The 15,024-nt window shown below is 51.6% G+C and overlaps 1 protein-coding gene across 1 annotated transcript in view; it reads left to right on the top strand.

Annotated features, from left to right (window-relative positions):
* The window catches only part of OC90 (otoconin 90), a 34,820-nt gene that overhangs the window by 3,899 nt on the left and 15,897 nt on the right, over positions 1-15,024 (top strand). Inside the window, exons 4-10 of the mRNA XM_057307804.1 lie at positions 945-1,083; positions 6,334-6,399; positions 7,714-7,770; positions 9,074-9,248; positions 12,018-12,130; positions 14,228-14,356; positions 14,517-14,558. Of these exons, the coding sequence (XP_057163787.1) occupies positions 945-1,083; positions 6,334-6,399; positions 7,714-7,770; positions 9,074-9,248; positions 12,018-12,130; positions 14,228-14,356; positions 14,517-14,558 (721 nt within the window). The remainder of the gene's footprint in view (positions 1-944; positions 1,084-6,333; positions 6,400-7,713; positions 7,771-9,073; positions 9,249-12,017; positions 12,131-14,227; positions 14,357-14,516; positions 14,559-15,024) is intronic.

Genomic DNA, 15,024 nt, shown 5'->3' with positions numbered 1-15,024 from the left:
GCAGCCGTGTGAGTCAACTGGGGTAGCATGACCACACTGTATTATCATTCACACTTGGTTCCAAAAACCTGCTTTACAGCAGAATACGCGCAAGTCAACCATCCATCGGACATTCTTTATGGAGTTATATTCCCAGGGAGCTCAAATTATTCTAAAATCCCTCTGGTCTTGAATGTTTTTCCTTCCCTATTAAATACATGGTTGACCTGCTTGAGTGCATTAAGTGCCTACTGAAGTTAAGTATTTGCTGAGCTGTTCAGATCGCAGGGCAGGGAGCGCTGAAAGGTGGTAGGTGCTTGGACCCTGCTCGCTTGCCCCGCCCCCCAGTCCCGGAAGCATTCTCTCTGAACGCTGGGACTGCAACCAAGTATTCAGACTGCTCTGAAGCCACAGGAACGGAAGGAAGGTGGCGCCCCTGCAGGAAAGCGTGGTTTGCTAGCAGGCAGCGCCACCGTGTGGTCGCCAAATTTATTCCTAGGTCAAGTGATGGTAGGATGGTTCCAAGTCAGACTGCTAAAGGTGTATTCGGAAGGTGGCTATAGCCCAAAGCATGGGTTTTTTTTTTTACAGTTCAATCTACAAAAGTCAGACTACAGCACTCGTTCAACTGCCTCCCTTCCCCATTAGTCTGTGAACAACTCACAGATAAGGAGTGTTTTTCCCTCACTTTGCACTCCCGGATCCTTGCAATGTGCCTGACACACAATAAAGGACCGAGGGAAAATGAATAACAAAGTGAGACCAGATCTGTGTCCTCAAGGGGCCCCTGGTTAAGTTTCCCTTTTCCAGATGGGTGGACTGAATCTCGGAGAGAGAACACGATCTCCTGACAGTCATTAGTTAGTGCTGGTGAGAGGCAAAGCTGGGACAGAAAGCCTTTCAGCCCTTCTTGTTCCCGCACTGCCCCGTGGGACACAGAGCTCCTGGTGGTTCTCATTCCCCAGATCTCTGAAAGGATCCTCATCGTATTCCGCCGACTCCTCTCCCAGAACGCTGTTCCAGCTGATGCCTCAGCCCCCATCCTCTGCCTTCCCGCTATGATCGTGCTTCTCCTTTTGAGTGTGCTGACGGCCCCGCATGGCGGTGAGTAATGGTATTTAACACCGAATTTCTGGCTTGGTCTATAATGAACATGAACACTGGGGAGGTTTGTCAAGTGTCAGCTGATTTGCTTATCACTACTTTTATCCCGTTGCCTACTGGTAATGATAAGCTACAGGTTTAGTTCAGCTGATATTTTGAGCACACTATCCAGGGCGTGAGGTGTAGGATGGGCGACAAGGTGGAGAGCCGGGGAGAGCTACAGGCAGTAAAGGCACCCCTGGGAGGCCAGTTGGCAGCCATCCCTCCCCTCTTCCCTTTGCCCATAGACTACTGCCCTGTGTTTCGCTGGTTTCCTCGGAGTGAGCGTGTCAGCCTTCTTGACATGCAGCGGCTCCCTTTCCCCTGTGTCGGTGTGTCTGGCGGAGAGGCAAACACCTGCACCCCACATTGTAGGGTCCCTGCCCAACAAAGCCTGAAGGCACCCCGAGAAAGCTCTTGGCAGCCAGGGTAGTCGTTTTGAGTGTGCATGGAGTCGTGGCTCCGAATCTGAGACTTCAGTCTCCTTCCTCTTTTCTTTCTTGTTTGCACATTGGTGCAACTCTCAAACACCCCAACTCACTTCTTTCCTTCCTCCAGCTGATATCACTCATTTATCCAAACATTTTCTCCTTCTCTGCTCCTGTTTGGGTCAACTCAGGATCAACACGCTGAGCCTCCCTCTCTACGGTTCCCTTCTAAGTACAATAGTGAGCGTGAGTCCTAGTGAATCCAATATCGTTGACAATTCATCATGACCATGAGCCGAGTTAGTGCATCTGCGAGGTTTACCTGTTCCCCAGAAGCTCGTGAGCAGAAATGACAGCACTTCACAGAAGACGCCAAGTCCTTCTTTCAGGTCCTGGTGCTCCCAAACACCATCCCAGATCTTCCCTGCAGGACAGGGGGACACCCACTTCCAGAAAGTGCTTGCTTTCTGTGGATTATCGAGGTCCTTCATGGATGATGTTTTTCATTATCAAAACCATTTTGTCATAATGTGGATTCCCAGGGAGAACGCCAATGGCGCTGGTGAGCGGTCGTTCCACCTTTATCAAGACCTCGACTGTCTCGATCAGATTCCAACTGTGGTCTTGACTTGCCTCGTTTTTGATGATAAGACTGTGAAATAGTCTACAGCTTTTCAATTTCTTTCCTATTCTTAAATGAGATCTCGGGTGCCTGCGTGACTTAGTTGGTAAAGCGTCTGCCTTCGTCTCAGGTCATGATCCTGGGGTCCGGGGATCGAGCCCTGCGTCCATCGCCCTGGTCTCAGGGAGCCTGTTTCTCCCTCTCCTCCCCACTCGTGCCCTTGCTTTCTCTCTAATAAACAAACAAACAAATAAATAAAATCTTTTTTAAAAAAGTGAGATCTCACCCACCAAAGCCCATTCTTCTAATTTTTCGAACCTACTCTCTTCTCTAACTGACCCTTTCCTTTTCCAACACAATAAATTTCCCTCTGATCAAAATTACCCCTTCAACACGCCCCAGACACCATTTACACATCTCTTTAAATGTTTTATTTCTCTATAAATTTGAGACAATGGTCTCCTGTTACTATAAACTGTCACAAGCATTTGTGTGTCTGTCCTAGGAGGTTTTACTCTTAGACACCAACAGTGAGAGTCCAAAAATTACAGCCGTGGAAAGTTTAGGTGCAAACATACGCGTGTCTATGAGGATTTAATTGTACCCTACCTGCAGCCCCAACTTTGCAGGGCTGAGTGTGTGATCCCTACAGAGATAACACTGCCCACCCAACAAATGTACCACATCTTGGTCCAGGCACTCCGGGGGGCAAGGGCTGTTTCTGAGGCCACGAGATAGCAACCAGGAAGGGGGAGAGATCAGAAGCCATGCCAGCGACGGCGGGGCATCCTTGATCACTGTTGGGTCTGAGGCACACAGGGCAAGGCCACCAGGGAGCAGTTCATCAGAAGAGTCCCTTGTACCCCAGGAAGTGGTCCACTGCGGATTACCCGCTGAGTCACTGGCTGGGAGCCAATGCAAACCCTGCCTGGGGCTTCAGAGCACCCCACTTGCAGAGCTGGAGTTCTGCCAGACACCTCGCAGCTGTGCCCCCCAGGGCTATCTGACTCAGACTTCAAGGCAAGTTTTTGGGCATGTTGACAAAGTAGGGGGTCTCTGTGCTCTACCAGGCCTCTCTCAGGGGGGAGGGGGGTTTCTTTGTCTCTGTGGCAGGAGTGGGAGCGGCCTCTCTGTTTGCTTCCTCAGCACACACCCAGGGTAGGGGCTGCCCTCCCTCCTCTCTTCACTGAGAGCTGGCTCATGGCTTCAAAGGGCAGGTGTTGGCCAGTGGGATGTTGGTCAGGTCTGTGCTGGAGAGGGAGATCCCCTCTGACCTTCCACTTACACCGCATGCTCCCTTCTGCGGAAAGGAGAGCTCTGCACGGGCCCACATCACACAGCGAAACTGGTTCTCACTCCCCATTGTTCTCTCATGTCCGTCTCCCAGAACCTCTGGGAACAGGGCCTGGCAAAGGTGGGTTTTGCGCACCCCTGCTTGAGCTTCTGGGTAGAACACTTCATACTATGAAATACCACTCATAACCACCAACAGACCTCATCTTCCCACTCTCTCGAGATGACATCTCCTAATTCCGCTTAAATGTTACAAGGCTGGGACTCTATGATTCTTGCGAGCCATCACTTGTTGGCTGATTGGCCATTTGATGGTGTAGCTCGACCCCCAGGTGCTCGTTCGGTCGTTGAGGAGCTATCTACTGAAGGTGTGCGTTAATGTGTCCGGGTGCTGACCTTCAATACATTCCTCATTTAGTGGGGGAAACGGTCACACCAACCGATCATTGCAACATGGGGTCATAAGTGCGGTGAGAGAAGGATGTCCCCGCATTACGGGAGCCAGGGAAGGTGTCCCTACCCCAGCCCACATTGGGGTTCCGGTAGGGCTTCTCGAACTTTGCATGGAATCCAAAAACATCAGTCAGTAATGCGAAAGGGAGCAGGTCCCCCAGGCTCAGGGCACAGCACAAGCCAAGCCAGGATGGCAAGAAGTAGTTTGGTGTCTGGAAAATGATAAGCATGAGGTTCAAAGAGGGAGATGGTTTGGCAGAGCTAGGCTGGGGCAGGTGGAGGGAAGCCTCAGGGGCCGGGGCAGAAGAAGATAGAGCTTCCTCCATCGGTCTCGGCTTCACTCTCGATAAAATGGCAACAGCAGAATGTGCCCCACAGTACCGGGCACAGCACTGGGTTTGAGGGGATGCCTGCAGAACCGAGCCTGGTACAGGACGAATGCTAGCTCCCTTCCCCTAGAGCAGCACTCTGGCGGAGCCAGAACTCTCCCATCCCCGCAGACCACCCCCGCAAATGCCACCCTCTGGATTTTGTGAGCCGCCAACTCAGTCCTCTGGGATCAGCAATTTCCAATCCAGGGAGCTTCTTTAGTTGCTAATGAAATGTGTGGGTGTCGACACCCTGAGAGTATGCAGTGGTGGGGGCAGGGGGCACGCATCCTTGTTAACTGAGTCCCAGTGAGCAGACCACCTCCACCTGCCAGGACGCCCAGGAGATACCAGGGAAGTAATTATCGAGGACCAGGCGGTATTTCAAGGTTGCTGCCTAAGGGGGCAGCGGATGTTCTTAGCTGTTGGCTGGTATGCTAATTAAATCGTTTCCCAGAGGCAATTACTCCAAATACGGAATGTGCTAGAGCAATTATGCGGGCTCTGTGATAGGGCTCACCTGGAGCTGAAGGCTGTCCTGGGTCTCCCCACCTTCTGAACACCTGCAGGGCACTTCCCCGCGCAGCCCATGGCTCTCGGGCTGGGAGGGAATGCGCCTCAGTGGGAACATCCCTCCGTGTTTACTAGTGAGAAATCCGGAGGACCAGAGAGGCCGCTCCTGCCCACAGGCACACAGCACATCCGGCTGGGAGGGAGGCCGGCGCTGGACCCGCCTCTTCATGTCGAAGGGCTGGGGTACGGTGCACAGGAGGGCGGCTGCCTCCCCCTCCAACCCTTCCCTGGAGGGCCGACAGCAGAGGGCCTGGGGGCTGCCCGGACCCAGGGAGAGCCCACAGTGTGTGTAGATTGGGAGGCTGCTCTCCCGCAGAGGAACACCTGCTAAAGACGTCTGTGTCCCCGAGATAAGTCCGTGGTGATGAGGAGGAAGAAGAGGAGGTGAGGTCCAGGGACTGCAAACCACTTGTCCGTGTGGAGGGGAAAGGGGGCCGTGAGGGAAGAAGTTGGTAATAATAGTCATAATAATGATGAATGGCTGGGGTAACATTGGAATGTCCGCGACACACCTGTCAGCGCTACTTAATCCACTCTTGACCTGCTTCTTTGATCCATGATGTCAGATCTTTTTTTTTTTCCATAAGATTTTATTTATTTGAGAGAGTGCATGAGAGAGAGAGAGAGAGAGAGTGCATGATGAGCAGGGGGAGGGGCGGAGGGAGAGGGAGAAGCAGACTCCCCCGGAAAGGACCTCTACAAGGGGCTTGATCCCAGGACCCCGGGATTATGACCTGAGCAGAAGGCAGATGCTTAACCCACTGAGCCACCCAGGCGCCCCCCATGATGTCAGATCTTGCAGGCTCAAGTTCATCTAATATCACACCATCGCTCCAGCCCCTCCCGATTCCCTGCAGACCCCCTGCTTCATAAGGAGCATTGGAGGCCCCTGGAGACACAGCCCCGCCTAGTGACCAAGCATGGGAAAAGGCCAAGTCGCACTGGCTCCCCCACCCCCCCACCCCCCCACCCCCCCGCCGAATATCTCAGGCAATTCAAAACTTGCATCCTCTCACCACATCTCCATCATGGATAAATGCAGGGTAGGGGGCTGCGTCTCAGCGTATGTGGACCCCTAACAGCCGTTGATCATCTTGCATGCCCATAGTGTGGGAAAGACCCGTCCCTGATGACAAGCTCCCTGGGGGCTGGGGGCCTTACCTTATTTCCACCAATCTTTCATCTCAAGGCACTCCCAACAAACATGCAATCTAAATCAGAATGGTATGTTTCGTAAGCAACAACAGCTTCAAGATGAGTCCCCAAACCTCCCTATCCTCCACCAGAAGGCTACTCTTAAGGCCAACCCATTTGAAACACTGGGGTCACCTTATTTTCATCAGAGACCCAGCACCCAGCAGGTCCTAGAAAAATATACATAGAATTGAATTTACCTGCATCGCCTGGCCTCCTGGCTGCCCCTCCTAGCAAGTGTCAGTGCTCCTGCTAACCCTTCTCTCCTCCTCGATTATAGGGGGCCACCCTCTGGACACCCCACACCTTCCGCAGGAGCTGCCTCCAGGACTCTCAAAAAATATCAGTAAGGATTCTTTGAACTCTTCTTAGGTGACTTCGGTAGAAAGTTATCTAGGATATTGGCAGGGAGAATGACCCCTTCTAAATATACCACTCACTGCTGGGGTTCTGGTAGGCAAAGTGAGTCAGATAAGGTGCAAAAGCCTCCCACCGTCTCCCCTGTGTCTGACCCATCACTGCTCTCTCCTCGGAGACGAAGTATTACAGCTTCCGTCAAAGCACGAAGGTCAGCTGAAAGGAGAACAGAGGACAGAAGTGAATGGGCTCATCGTGAAGGTTTTAGGGTCACTATTTTAGCTTCAGATTGAGCTCCGAACCTCCTAGAAGGCCAAAGAGAGAAAGACAATGTACTCCAGCGCTCTGCTTAGAAAAGAGGACCCACAATTGTTCCTTTGGCAAGGGGAAGTTTTCCTGCTGATAGATTGTCAAGATTTCTCAGCTGGGTTCCTAGCTGGGTACTGCTCAAGACCGCGATGCGTAGTGAACCAGCTGGTAACATTAGCCCCAGCTAATTGAGGCTACAAATTTCGGGTTCATTTCCCACTTCGCAGAGAGGCAAGCTGAGTCAACCAAGTTCTTTGCCCATGCGCCCATGCAAGCAAAGTGATCAGTTCCACCCAGACCCAAATGACCATCCGACCTCTCTCAAAATGCCTTAACCCCCATGGGAAGTGCAACTCCCAGGCCAAAGAGAACTTCTAATAGACGTTAGGACTCATGGGCCACACTTGGCATTTGGAAGGATCGAGGCCAGGAAGCCCTGTGTGCCATCAGGCCACGCCAGTCATTCCTTTTCAACGAGAGTAGGCCTGGGGGTGATCCACACATCTCCCTGGAGCCCCCAGTAGCAGCTCAGGTACAAGGGAATGGGGCTCACAGGACCTGCCCTGGCCTAGAAGCTTCTGTCTCTATTAGAACTAGTATCTCCAGTAACAGTTTCAGAGGTATAATTTCTGGGATGCCCAGAGAAGATATGCTTCAGTCGCAAGCGTTATCACACTGAGGGAGCCCCAGACAATGACTTCCCACCAGGCGTTTATAGTTCACCCATGGTCCCTGCCAAGTCCAGATACACCTTATCATCCGGGGTCTTTTGTACCACCGAGCAATGTTGCCTGGTAACACAGTTCCCATCTCATCTTCTCAGGTCTCCATGGTAACCCTTGTTACTAGAAAGTGAGTCCAAGGTCAAATCTATCCTAGAGAAAGAGAAAGGGTTTTGCTTACCCTTCACAGGGGTGGGGCAGGGCGAAGAGGCAGGGCAGGGGAAGGGGAGAACCCACAGCTCTCTGATTTGTTTTCTCTACCTCCCACTTAGATATCACTTCCTTCCCTGGGGTGTTTAAAAATGTGGAAAGTGTGGCCGACATTTTTGGTAAGTTAAATACCAAAGTGCTTTTATCCACCAGGTGTCAGAGCATGGGGTGAGTGTGGGAAATCTAAGCAAATTACCAGGGCCTCCGGCTCCCCTGCTCCCGCCGCCCCAGCCCGCTCTGAGCGGTGTGATCCGGGTCTGAGGAGAGTAGCGGTGTCTTTTACTGCAGGGTGAGTCACCGAGCTGCCGGGCGCCTTCACAGTCCTTATTTCTTTAGTCCTAACCACAACCTGGCGGGAAGAGAAAGGTACCCCTGTTGCACAGGGGAGGGACTGTGTGTGATGTGCCCAGGTCACAAAGGGGCAGCTCCCCTCTGCGTCCAGAGCTTAGTTCCCTCCACCAAAGTTGTTGGATTTTCTTTCCGGAACTACTAACTATACATGATAAAATATACATACATAAAGCCTAAGAATTCCAGTGAGTGTCAAGGATTCCATTTCTCAATTACGTATCTATCATGTGACCAGCGATTGCCAGGCACCAGGATGGTTCCCATCATTGCTTTCTAAAACCCAAAATAAGGCTATCACAGGATGGACATGAGCAAGGAGCGCCGAACTGCTATTGGGTGAGACCATGCTGGCCAGAGAGCGACACTGAAAATACGTAGGTGACTAAGTGTGGGTGCCCTGTAAGCTTTTGAGTGAAAATGCATATCTATATAACACACACACACACACACACACACACACACACACACACACCCCTTACAGTGGCTTTTTCCTTCAGTACAGAATTATTTCTTCATTTTTTTGATTAGGCTATGTGGAAACAAAACACAGGAAAGGAAGTTTGAATGGGGTAGGAAAAACTAGAACAGTCTGTGTGAAACTGGTCCTCGCAGATCACTCTGGACCTCCCCCAAGTTCCCCTACGTGTGACCCCGTGCGTTAGAATCCGGCCCCGTTAGTGGTTGTCTTCCGGTCAGAAAGTCCGAGAAGTGGGAGGGTGAGCATGCAGCTTAAAGTAAAACAACAACAGCAACAACAAACTGGAAATCGTTCTCTTGCCAATGGTGTTTGCAAGAGCATTCTTGTTTAGGGCGAATCCTAAATCCCCTCCCCTGAGCCCCTTTCAGCTTTGTTGCTAAGGGAGGAGGATTACATGACTGTTTGCTAGGGGGACAACCAACAGGGACCCTGGCTTCTAAACCCACCTCCCTTCAATTGTCCAGAACAGTCGTGAGTACACAGTAGGGTCTTACTAGGTTGCTGAGGTGTGGGAAGTCCGGAGGAAGTCCTTCCTCCACCCTGGTCTCCGGTCCCCACACTGCTGTGCCCTCCCCACTGCTCTCTCCCCGCAGACTGTCTGGGCTCCCGCTTCACCTGGCTGCAGGCTGTCTTCACCAACTTCCCGGCGCTGCTCCAGTTCGCAAGTGGTATGAAGTGTGTGGCAGGCCTCTGCCCCCGGGACTTCGAGGACTATGGCTGTGCCTGCAGGTTTGAGATGGAGGGGCCACCCCTGGACGAGTCTGACAGGTGAGCCCCACACGCAGGTAAGCGTCGGAGGCCAGGCTGGTACCTGGCCTTTCGGTATGTGTCTTGGTTCTCCTCATCTGCGGGGTGACGGGTTGCCTCAGCTTGAAATTGCAATGTGTTCTGTGACCTTCTCGCATCCTCGGGAGTTGTCAAGATCCTGGGTGTGTCTGATATGCAAAATTTCTGTGCAGTGTTTCTCCAAGTTTGGTCCAGCAGTATCTGAACCACCTGGATGCTTGCTAAAATGCAGATTCCAGGGACCCATCCCAGACGTACGTACTCAAACTACCTTTAGCTAGACGCTGGAAGTCTAGCCCCCCCGTGACTCTCACACATAAGAGAATTATTCTTTATTCAGACAGTCCGGGCCACCAGGGGTAAAGCAACTACGAAGGTTTCTGTTTAATTTCCCACAAACATGCTTAAATAACATTTGAACACTGTGCTTAATATAAGCAGAATACTTCGAAGAGGCAAACAGCTAGCGGGGAATACAGAGAAGGTGTGAGGTTTCCAGAAGGATGGGTGCCCTCCCTGAACACAGGGAGGGGAAATGAACACAAAATACCCACTTTTACCTGTCGTATTGGCAATAAAACTTAAAATCCGAGAAGCATCGCATGTTAGCAAGGATCTGGCAAAGAGACACTGGCAGTGGGAGGGTCAGTTTGGAAAACTGGGTAGAATCTGTGTGTTACGGCGTGTTACCTATGACCCTGTAATTCCAGCTCTCTGCTCCTTGAAGAAGGGATGGCCCCTGGGCGAGTTATGTCCTTTCTTTGTGTTCTAGTTTCTTCCTCTGTAAAACGGAGGAAGTAATAATACCTTCTTCAAAGAATTATTATTTAGGGTGAAATAACCAAGCACACAGTACTGTGACTGGGACTCTGCCTGGCTTATTGAGTTTACTTACTGGGAGTATTAGTGATTGGTAGCAATGGTAACAAGAATAGCAGGGCTACATAGTACGTAGTGGTGACAGCGGTAGTAACAGTCATAGCAGTCACAGTAGGGCTGTAGCAGTAGTAGTAGTAACAATACCAGCAGTAGCAGTTGTCATAGTAGGTATAGTAGTATTAATACCAACAGTAGTGGTAATGGTAGTAATAGCAACACCAGCAGCAGTATTAGCAACAATGGTAGCAAGATTAGTAATGACGTGGAAGTAACAGTAGCAATAGCAGCAGTAACAGCTGTCATAGTAGCTGTAGCAGTATTAATACTAATGGTAGTGGTAATGGTAGCAACAGCAGCAGCAGGGCTGGTAGCAGCAGCAGCAGTACCAGAGCTATGATAGCGATAGGAGTGGCAGTCGTAACGGTAATTGCAGCCATAGTGACAGCAGCAGCAGCCGTAGTAGGAAAGCAGGAAGTTGAGCCCGCATGTTGCTGTACTCCAGGATCCATGGCCCTACCTCGCTGGCACGATACCTGTGCCCTAGGCAGCGTCATGGAGCGCATGCTCTCATAGAGCTGGGAAGGACAGCCCATTGTCCTTTGCAATAGATAGGACAGCCCATTGTCTGCTCTGGCATTTCTCCATTAGGACCCCCTCTTTGAACGCTTTGCCCCCAAAGCACCAGGGCAACCTCCATGCTCCCCCACACCTGTGCTTCTCTGTCCTGCACCTGCCACATGAGACAGTGCCTGCACAGAGTCTGTCTCTCACTCACCCTAAAGGGCGTCTGCGCCATGTTATGTCTTTGCACCCCCAGCATGGACCACAGCATGGGGCACATAGTAGGAGCTCAGCAAATTAACTCATTGACTAGGCAGTCAACCTCCAATTGCTTTTCAAGTTAATTAGTTAATTAATTAAACAAAAAATGATATATCCCTGATCGATCAGGAATAATGGCTTTGGAATCAAGCAATGGGTCTCTCCCATTTCCACATCTCCAAGAGAGGGTGTAAGTTGCCTCTGGATCAAAAGGGCGATTTTCCATCTTTGGGACCATGAGCAAACTGCCTCCCAGAGCCAGCCCACTGACATTCAGAGAGAGAGAATGTGATCCTGAGTGCGCAGAGTGCCAGGACGGTTTCCGGGAATTTGTTTCCTTCCAGGGTCTCCTTTACCACTTCCTCTAATTATTAGAATCCTTGTCAACCTGGCAGTCAAAGAAATGAAGCAGTAATTCACACTGTCTGAGTGATGAAAGCACGGATGGCCCCAAACTGGCAGCGCGATGAGCCACACCCAAGTTTGATGATTGTGCACAGTCCAGCTGATGGGGTTGCCAATTTCCAAACACCTGGAGGACTGGCCATTTCCACCTTGAACCTGATTCAAAGAATAATTGCTATCATTTATTGAGTGCCTACCTCAGGGCAGGATCTATATAGATGTTTTCTTGAATCCCCCAAAATTCTTGGTTAGGTAGTTTGAGAAATTTAGTAACTTGCCCAACAAGGCCATCATCTGCCTGTATAATTTTTCTTCTTTACACTGGTCTCCACTGACCTCCTGTGTGCACTGCAAGAGCCCTCTGACTCCCATTTTAGTGTCAGCCTGGCTCTGTGATCGACTTTGACCTTGGCAAGTTACGGAGCCCTATGCATCTCAGTCCCCGTGGGTGGAAATGCTCATAATGATAATAGCACTGTCTGTGTAGGTAAAGTAACTCCAATAGTGTGTGTGCACCTGGGCGTGCATGTGTGTGTGCGTGAGAGCACTGTTTGAAACAGGTCCATTCAGACACAGAACAATCGTCGACTCCCCTCTCTTAACCCTCCCCCATGCTCTCACCTTGACCTCCCCTACCTGCCCCAGCTGCTGCTTCCAGCACCGCAGGTGCTACGAGGAGGCCTCTGAGATGGACTGTCTCCAAGACCCTGCCAAGCTCAGCACGGATGTCAACTGTGTCAGCAAGAGGATCACGTGTGGTGAGCATCTCCGGGTGTCCCTGGGGCTGGGCTGAGAAATGACAGCTTGGGAATCCCAGGCCTCCCAGGGCCTCCCCCATCATCACCGCGACTGAGGACATCATCACCCATACTCCGAGCCCCACGAGGGCTCGATCTGTGGCATCTGTCCTTGCAGGGAGCAGATGCACAATAAATGCTTTTTGAAATGAAAGAATAGTTGACGGGCAGGTTATTTGATTTACAGTTTTATACTGTAGCGATCCTGGGAGCTTGGGGAGACAGCCGGTTTTCTACCGATACATTGTGTGATAGATATGGGGTATATGGGAGCAGTTACTAAACAAGTGGGAACCTCTGCATGGGGAGGAGAAAATCTGCTTCAGAGATTGGTCATAAAAATTACATTAAACAATGCTTCCTGTAAAACAGTGTTACGCTTGTTAAATGAAAACAATGCTGAATATAAAACAGGTAACACAGGGACCGGCCTGTGTGAAGGAGACAGTGTTGGAAGAGAGCCAGGGACGGATGAGTTAGGTTCGCGGATGCTGCTGTTTGCAAGAATCCGACATGCGTCGATGCAAATCTCAGCTCTCCGCCTTACCCACCCTGTGATTCCAGGGATTTTATTTCGTGTCTCTGGGCAATCCTGGCGGAAGAATTAGAATAGGCAAAGGCACGGAGGGAATAGGTGCATGGCACCTTGGGGGTGCGCTTTTAGAGCTGTCCTTATGAGCACCTCTTATGGGCCATAGGCTTTATACCCAGCAGATGCGATCAACCCAACCATCTTATGAGATGGGGTCATTATTCCCAGTTTTCAGATAAGGACAGGAAAGCTCAGAGAAATTAAATAACTTGCCCAAAGTCACATAAGCTGCTAAGTGGTAGAGTCAGGATTTGAGCCCAGGTTCAACTGACCCCAAAGTCCAGGTAGCGAGGACTGACTGCAGGATGGCACATCGGGAACGAGGTGAGGAGAAGCATGGGCACGAATCACTATGCGATGAACAGGGAAAACACCATTCATTCATTCATTCATTCATTCATTCATTCAGCAGGTGCACACTGAGCACCTGCACCAAGTGCAAGACAATCGTCTAGCGATTGGGGCGATACTGACCTTCTGTAATCCCCTCCTGGTGGCCAGACACTGAAAATACCGAAGGGCTAGAGTCCGTTAGACAGTGACAAGAGCTGTGGAGGGAAACAAAGCCGGGGGAAAGGCATAAGGAGGGCTGGGCAGGGAAGCCTCCCTGAGCAGATGCCCGCGGAGCAGAGATGAGGCGTGAGGGGGAAGCAAGCCTGTGGCTGTCCGCGAGGTGGCTGCACCCCCAGGCTCAAGGTGCCCGGCATGCTTGGGACACAAGCCAGTCAGTCAGAAAGGGGGTGATGAGGGAGGAAAGAGACAAGCTCAGAGAAGAAACAGGAGCCGCAGCTTTTCTGTTGATTGGGAAGTCGTTGGAAGGTTTTGATCCCCCCCCCCCAAAGGACATGGTTTGCCCTGAGTTTTTTTTTTTTTTAAAGATTTTATTTATTTTATTTGACAGAGATAGAGACAGCCAGCAAGAGAGGGAACACAAGCAGGGGGAGTGGGAGAGGAAGAAGCAGGCTCATAGTGGAGGAGCCTGATGTGAGGTTCGATCCCGTAACGCCGGGATCACGCCCTGAGCCAAAGGCAGACGCTTAACCGCTGTGCCACCCAGGCGCCCCCTGCCCTGAGTTTTGAATGCCTTGTTCTGGCTCCTTGATGAGAGTGGACAGGGCGGCAGTGGGGGAGGCCACAGACCTAACCCAGGCAGGAGCTGATGGGGGCTCAGCCCAGGGTAGTGGCGTGGAGGTGGGGATATGTGGTCACACTCTAAATAGGTCGAAAGAAAGTAGAGCCAATAGGATGGCCTGATGGGCCGGTTGTGAGTGTGAGAAAGGGAGTGGCCACCACTCCCAGGGTGGGCCTATGCAGCTGAAGCTCACGGAGCCAAGGTGGGTAAGAGGAGGACGCCTGCAGGAGGACTGGGGCCTTGGCGGGCAGATCGAGGTTGGTCTGGGAGCCTGCATTACCTCTCGGGATTCCAAAGGAGATTTTCCTATCTGCTCTGCCCTTGCCCTGTGCAGAGTCCAGGGACGCTTGTGAGCACCTGCTGTGTACCTGCAACAAGGCTGCCATTGAATGCTTGGCTCAGTCCAGGATCAACTCTTCCCTGAACCATCTGGACGTTTCCTTCTGTCTGACTCAGCCTGCAGGTGGGAAGAACCGGGCGCCGCATCAGCGGTGGGGCTGACGATCTGGGGCAGGAGGGGCTATGGGAGCAGCTGTTGTGTATCTTCAGATGCCAGACCGGCCCCTGCGGACGCTCCCCGGAGCCGCTGCTCTAAACAGGCTTCCCAATGTTTTTCTTTGCAGAGACAACCAGCACGGAAGAGCTGACGACGCTTCTGCCCAGAGGTTAGGCCTCCTAGGGAAGCTGCTTTTACTTGGACCACGGGGGCCAGAGTGCAGAGGGAGCCAAGGCATACCACCCCTCCACAGGGCCGCTGGAGTGACCCACGGCACTAGAGCTGTCTCCGCCTTTCCCTGGCCAGGGGTCACATGTCCCCTTTCGAGACAGGGTGGGCTCATAGTATCTGTCTACTGAGATAAGCAGGTGATCATTCCTACTTAAGACATGCATCTTATGGAAAATGCGAAAGTTAAGCTTCTACCTGTCATTCCTTGTTCACCAAAGTTTGCGTGATCTCTCCGTCCCAAAGGAAAGTTCCAGGTACATGCTGGCAGAGCACCCCTCCTTCCTTCCCTGGGCTGGGGTCTCCTTCCCAGCGCTGCAGCATGTGTTAAAGGAGCTGATACCAGTGTGTCCCCGTGTGCACGTGTGCAAGGGTGTGCTGGGGCAGATATGTGCACATGTGTGAGT

Source organism: Ursus arctos, unplaced genomic scaffold (assembly GCF_023065955.2).
Source record: "Ursus arctos isolate Adak ecotype North America unplaced genomic scaffold, UrsArc2.0 scaffold_6, whole genome shotgun sequence".
NCBI lineage: Eukaryota > Metazoa > Chordata > Mammalia > Carnivora > Ursidae > Ursus > Ursus arctos.
Note: the sequence above shows the minus strand (reverse complement) of the source record. Positions and strands in the feature narration are given on the sequence as shown.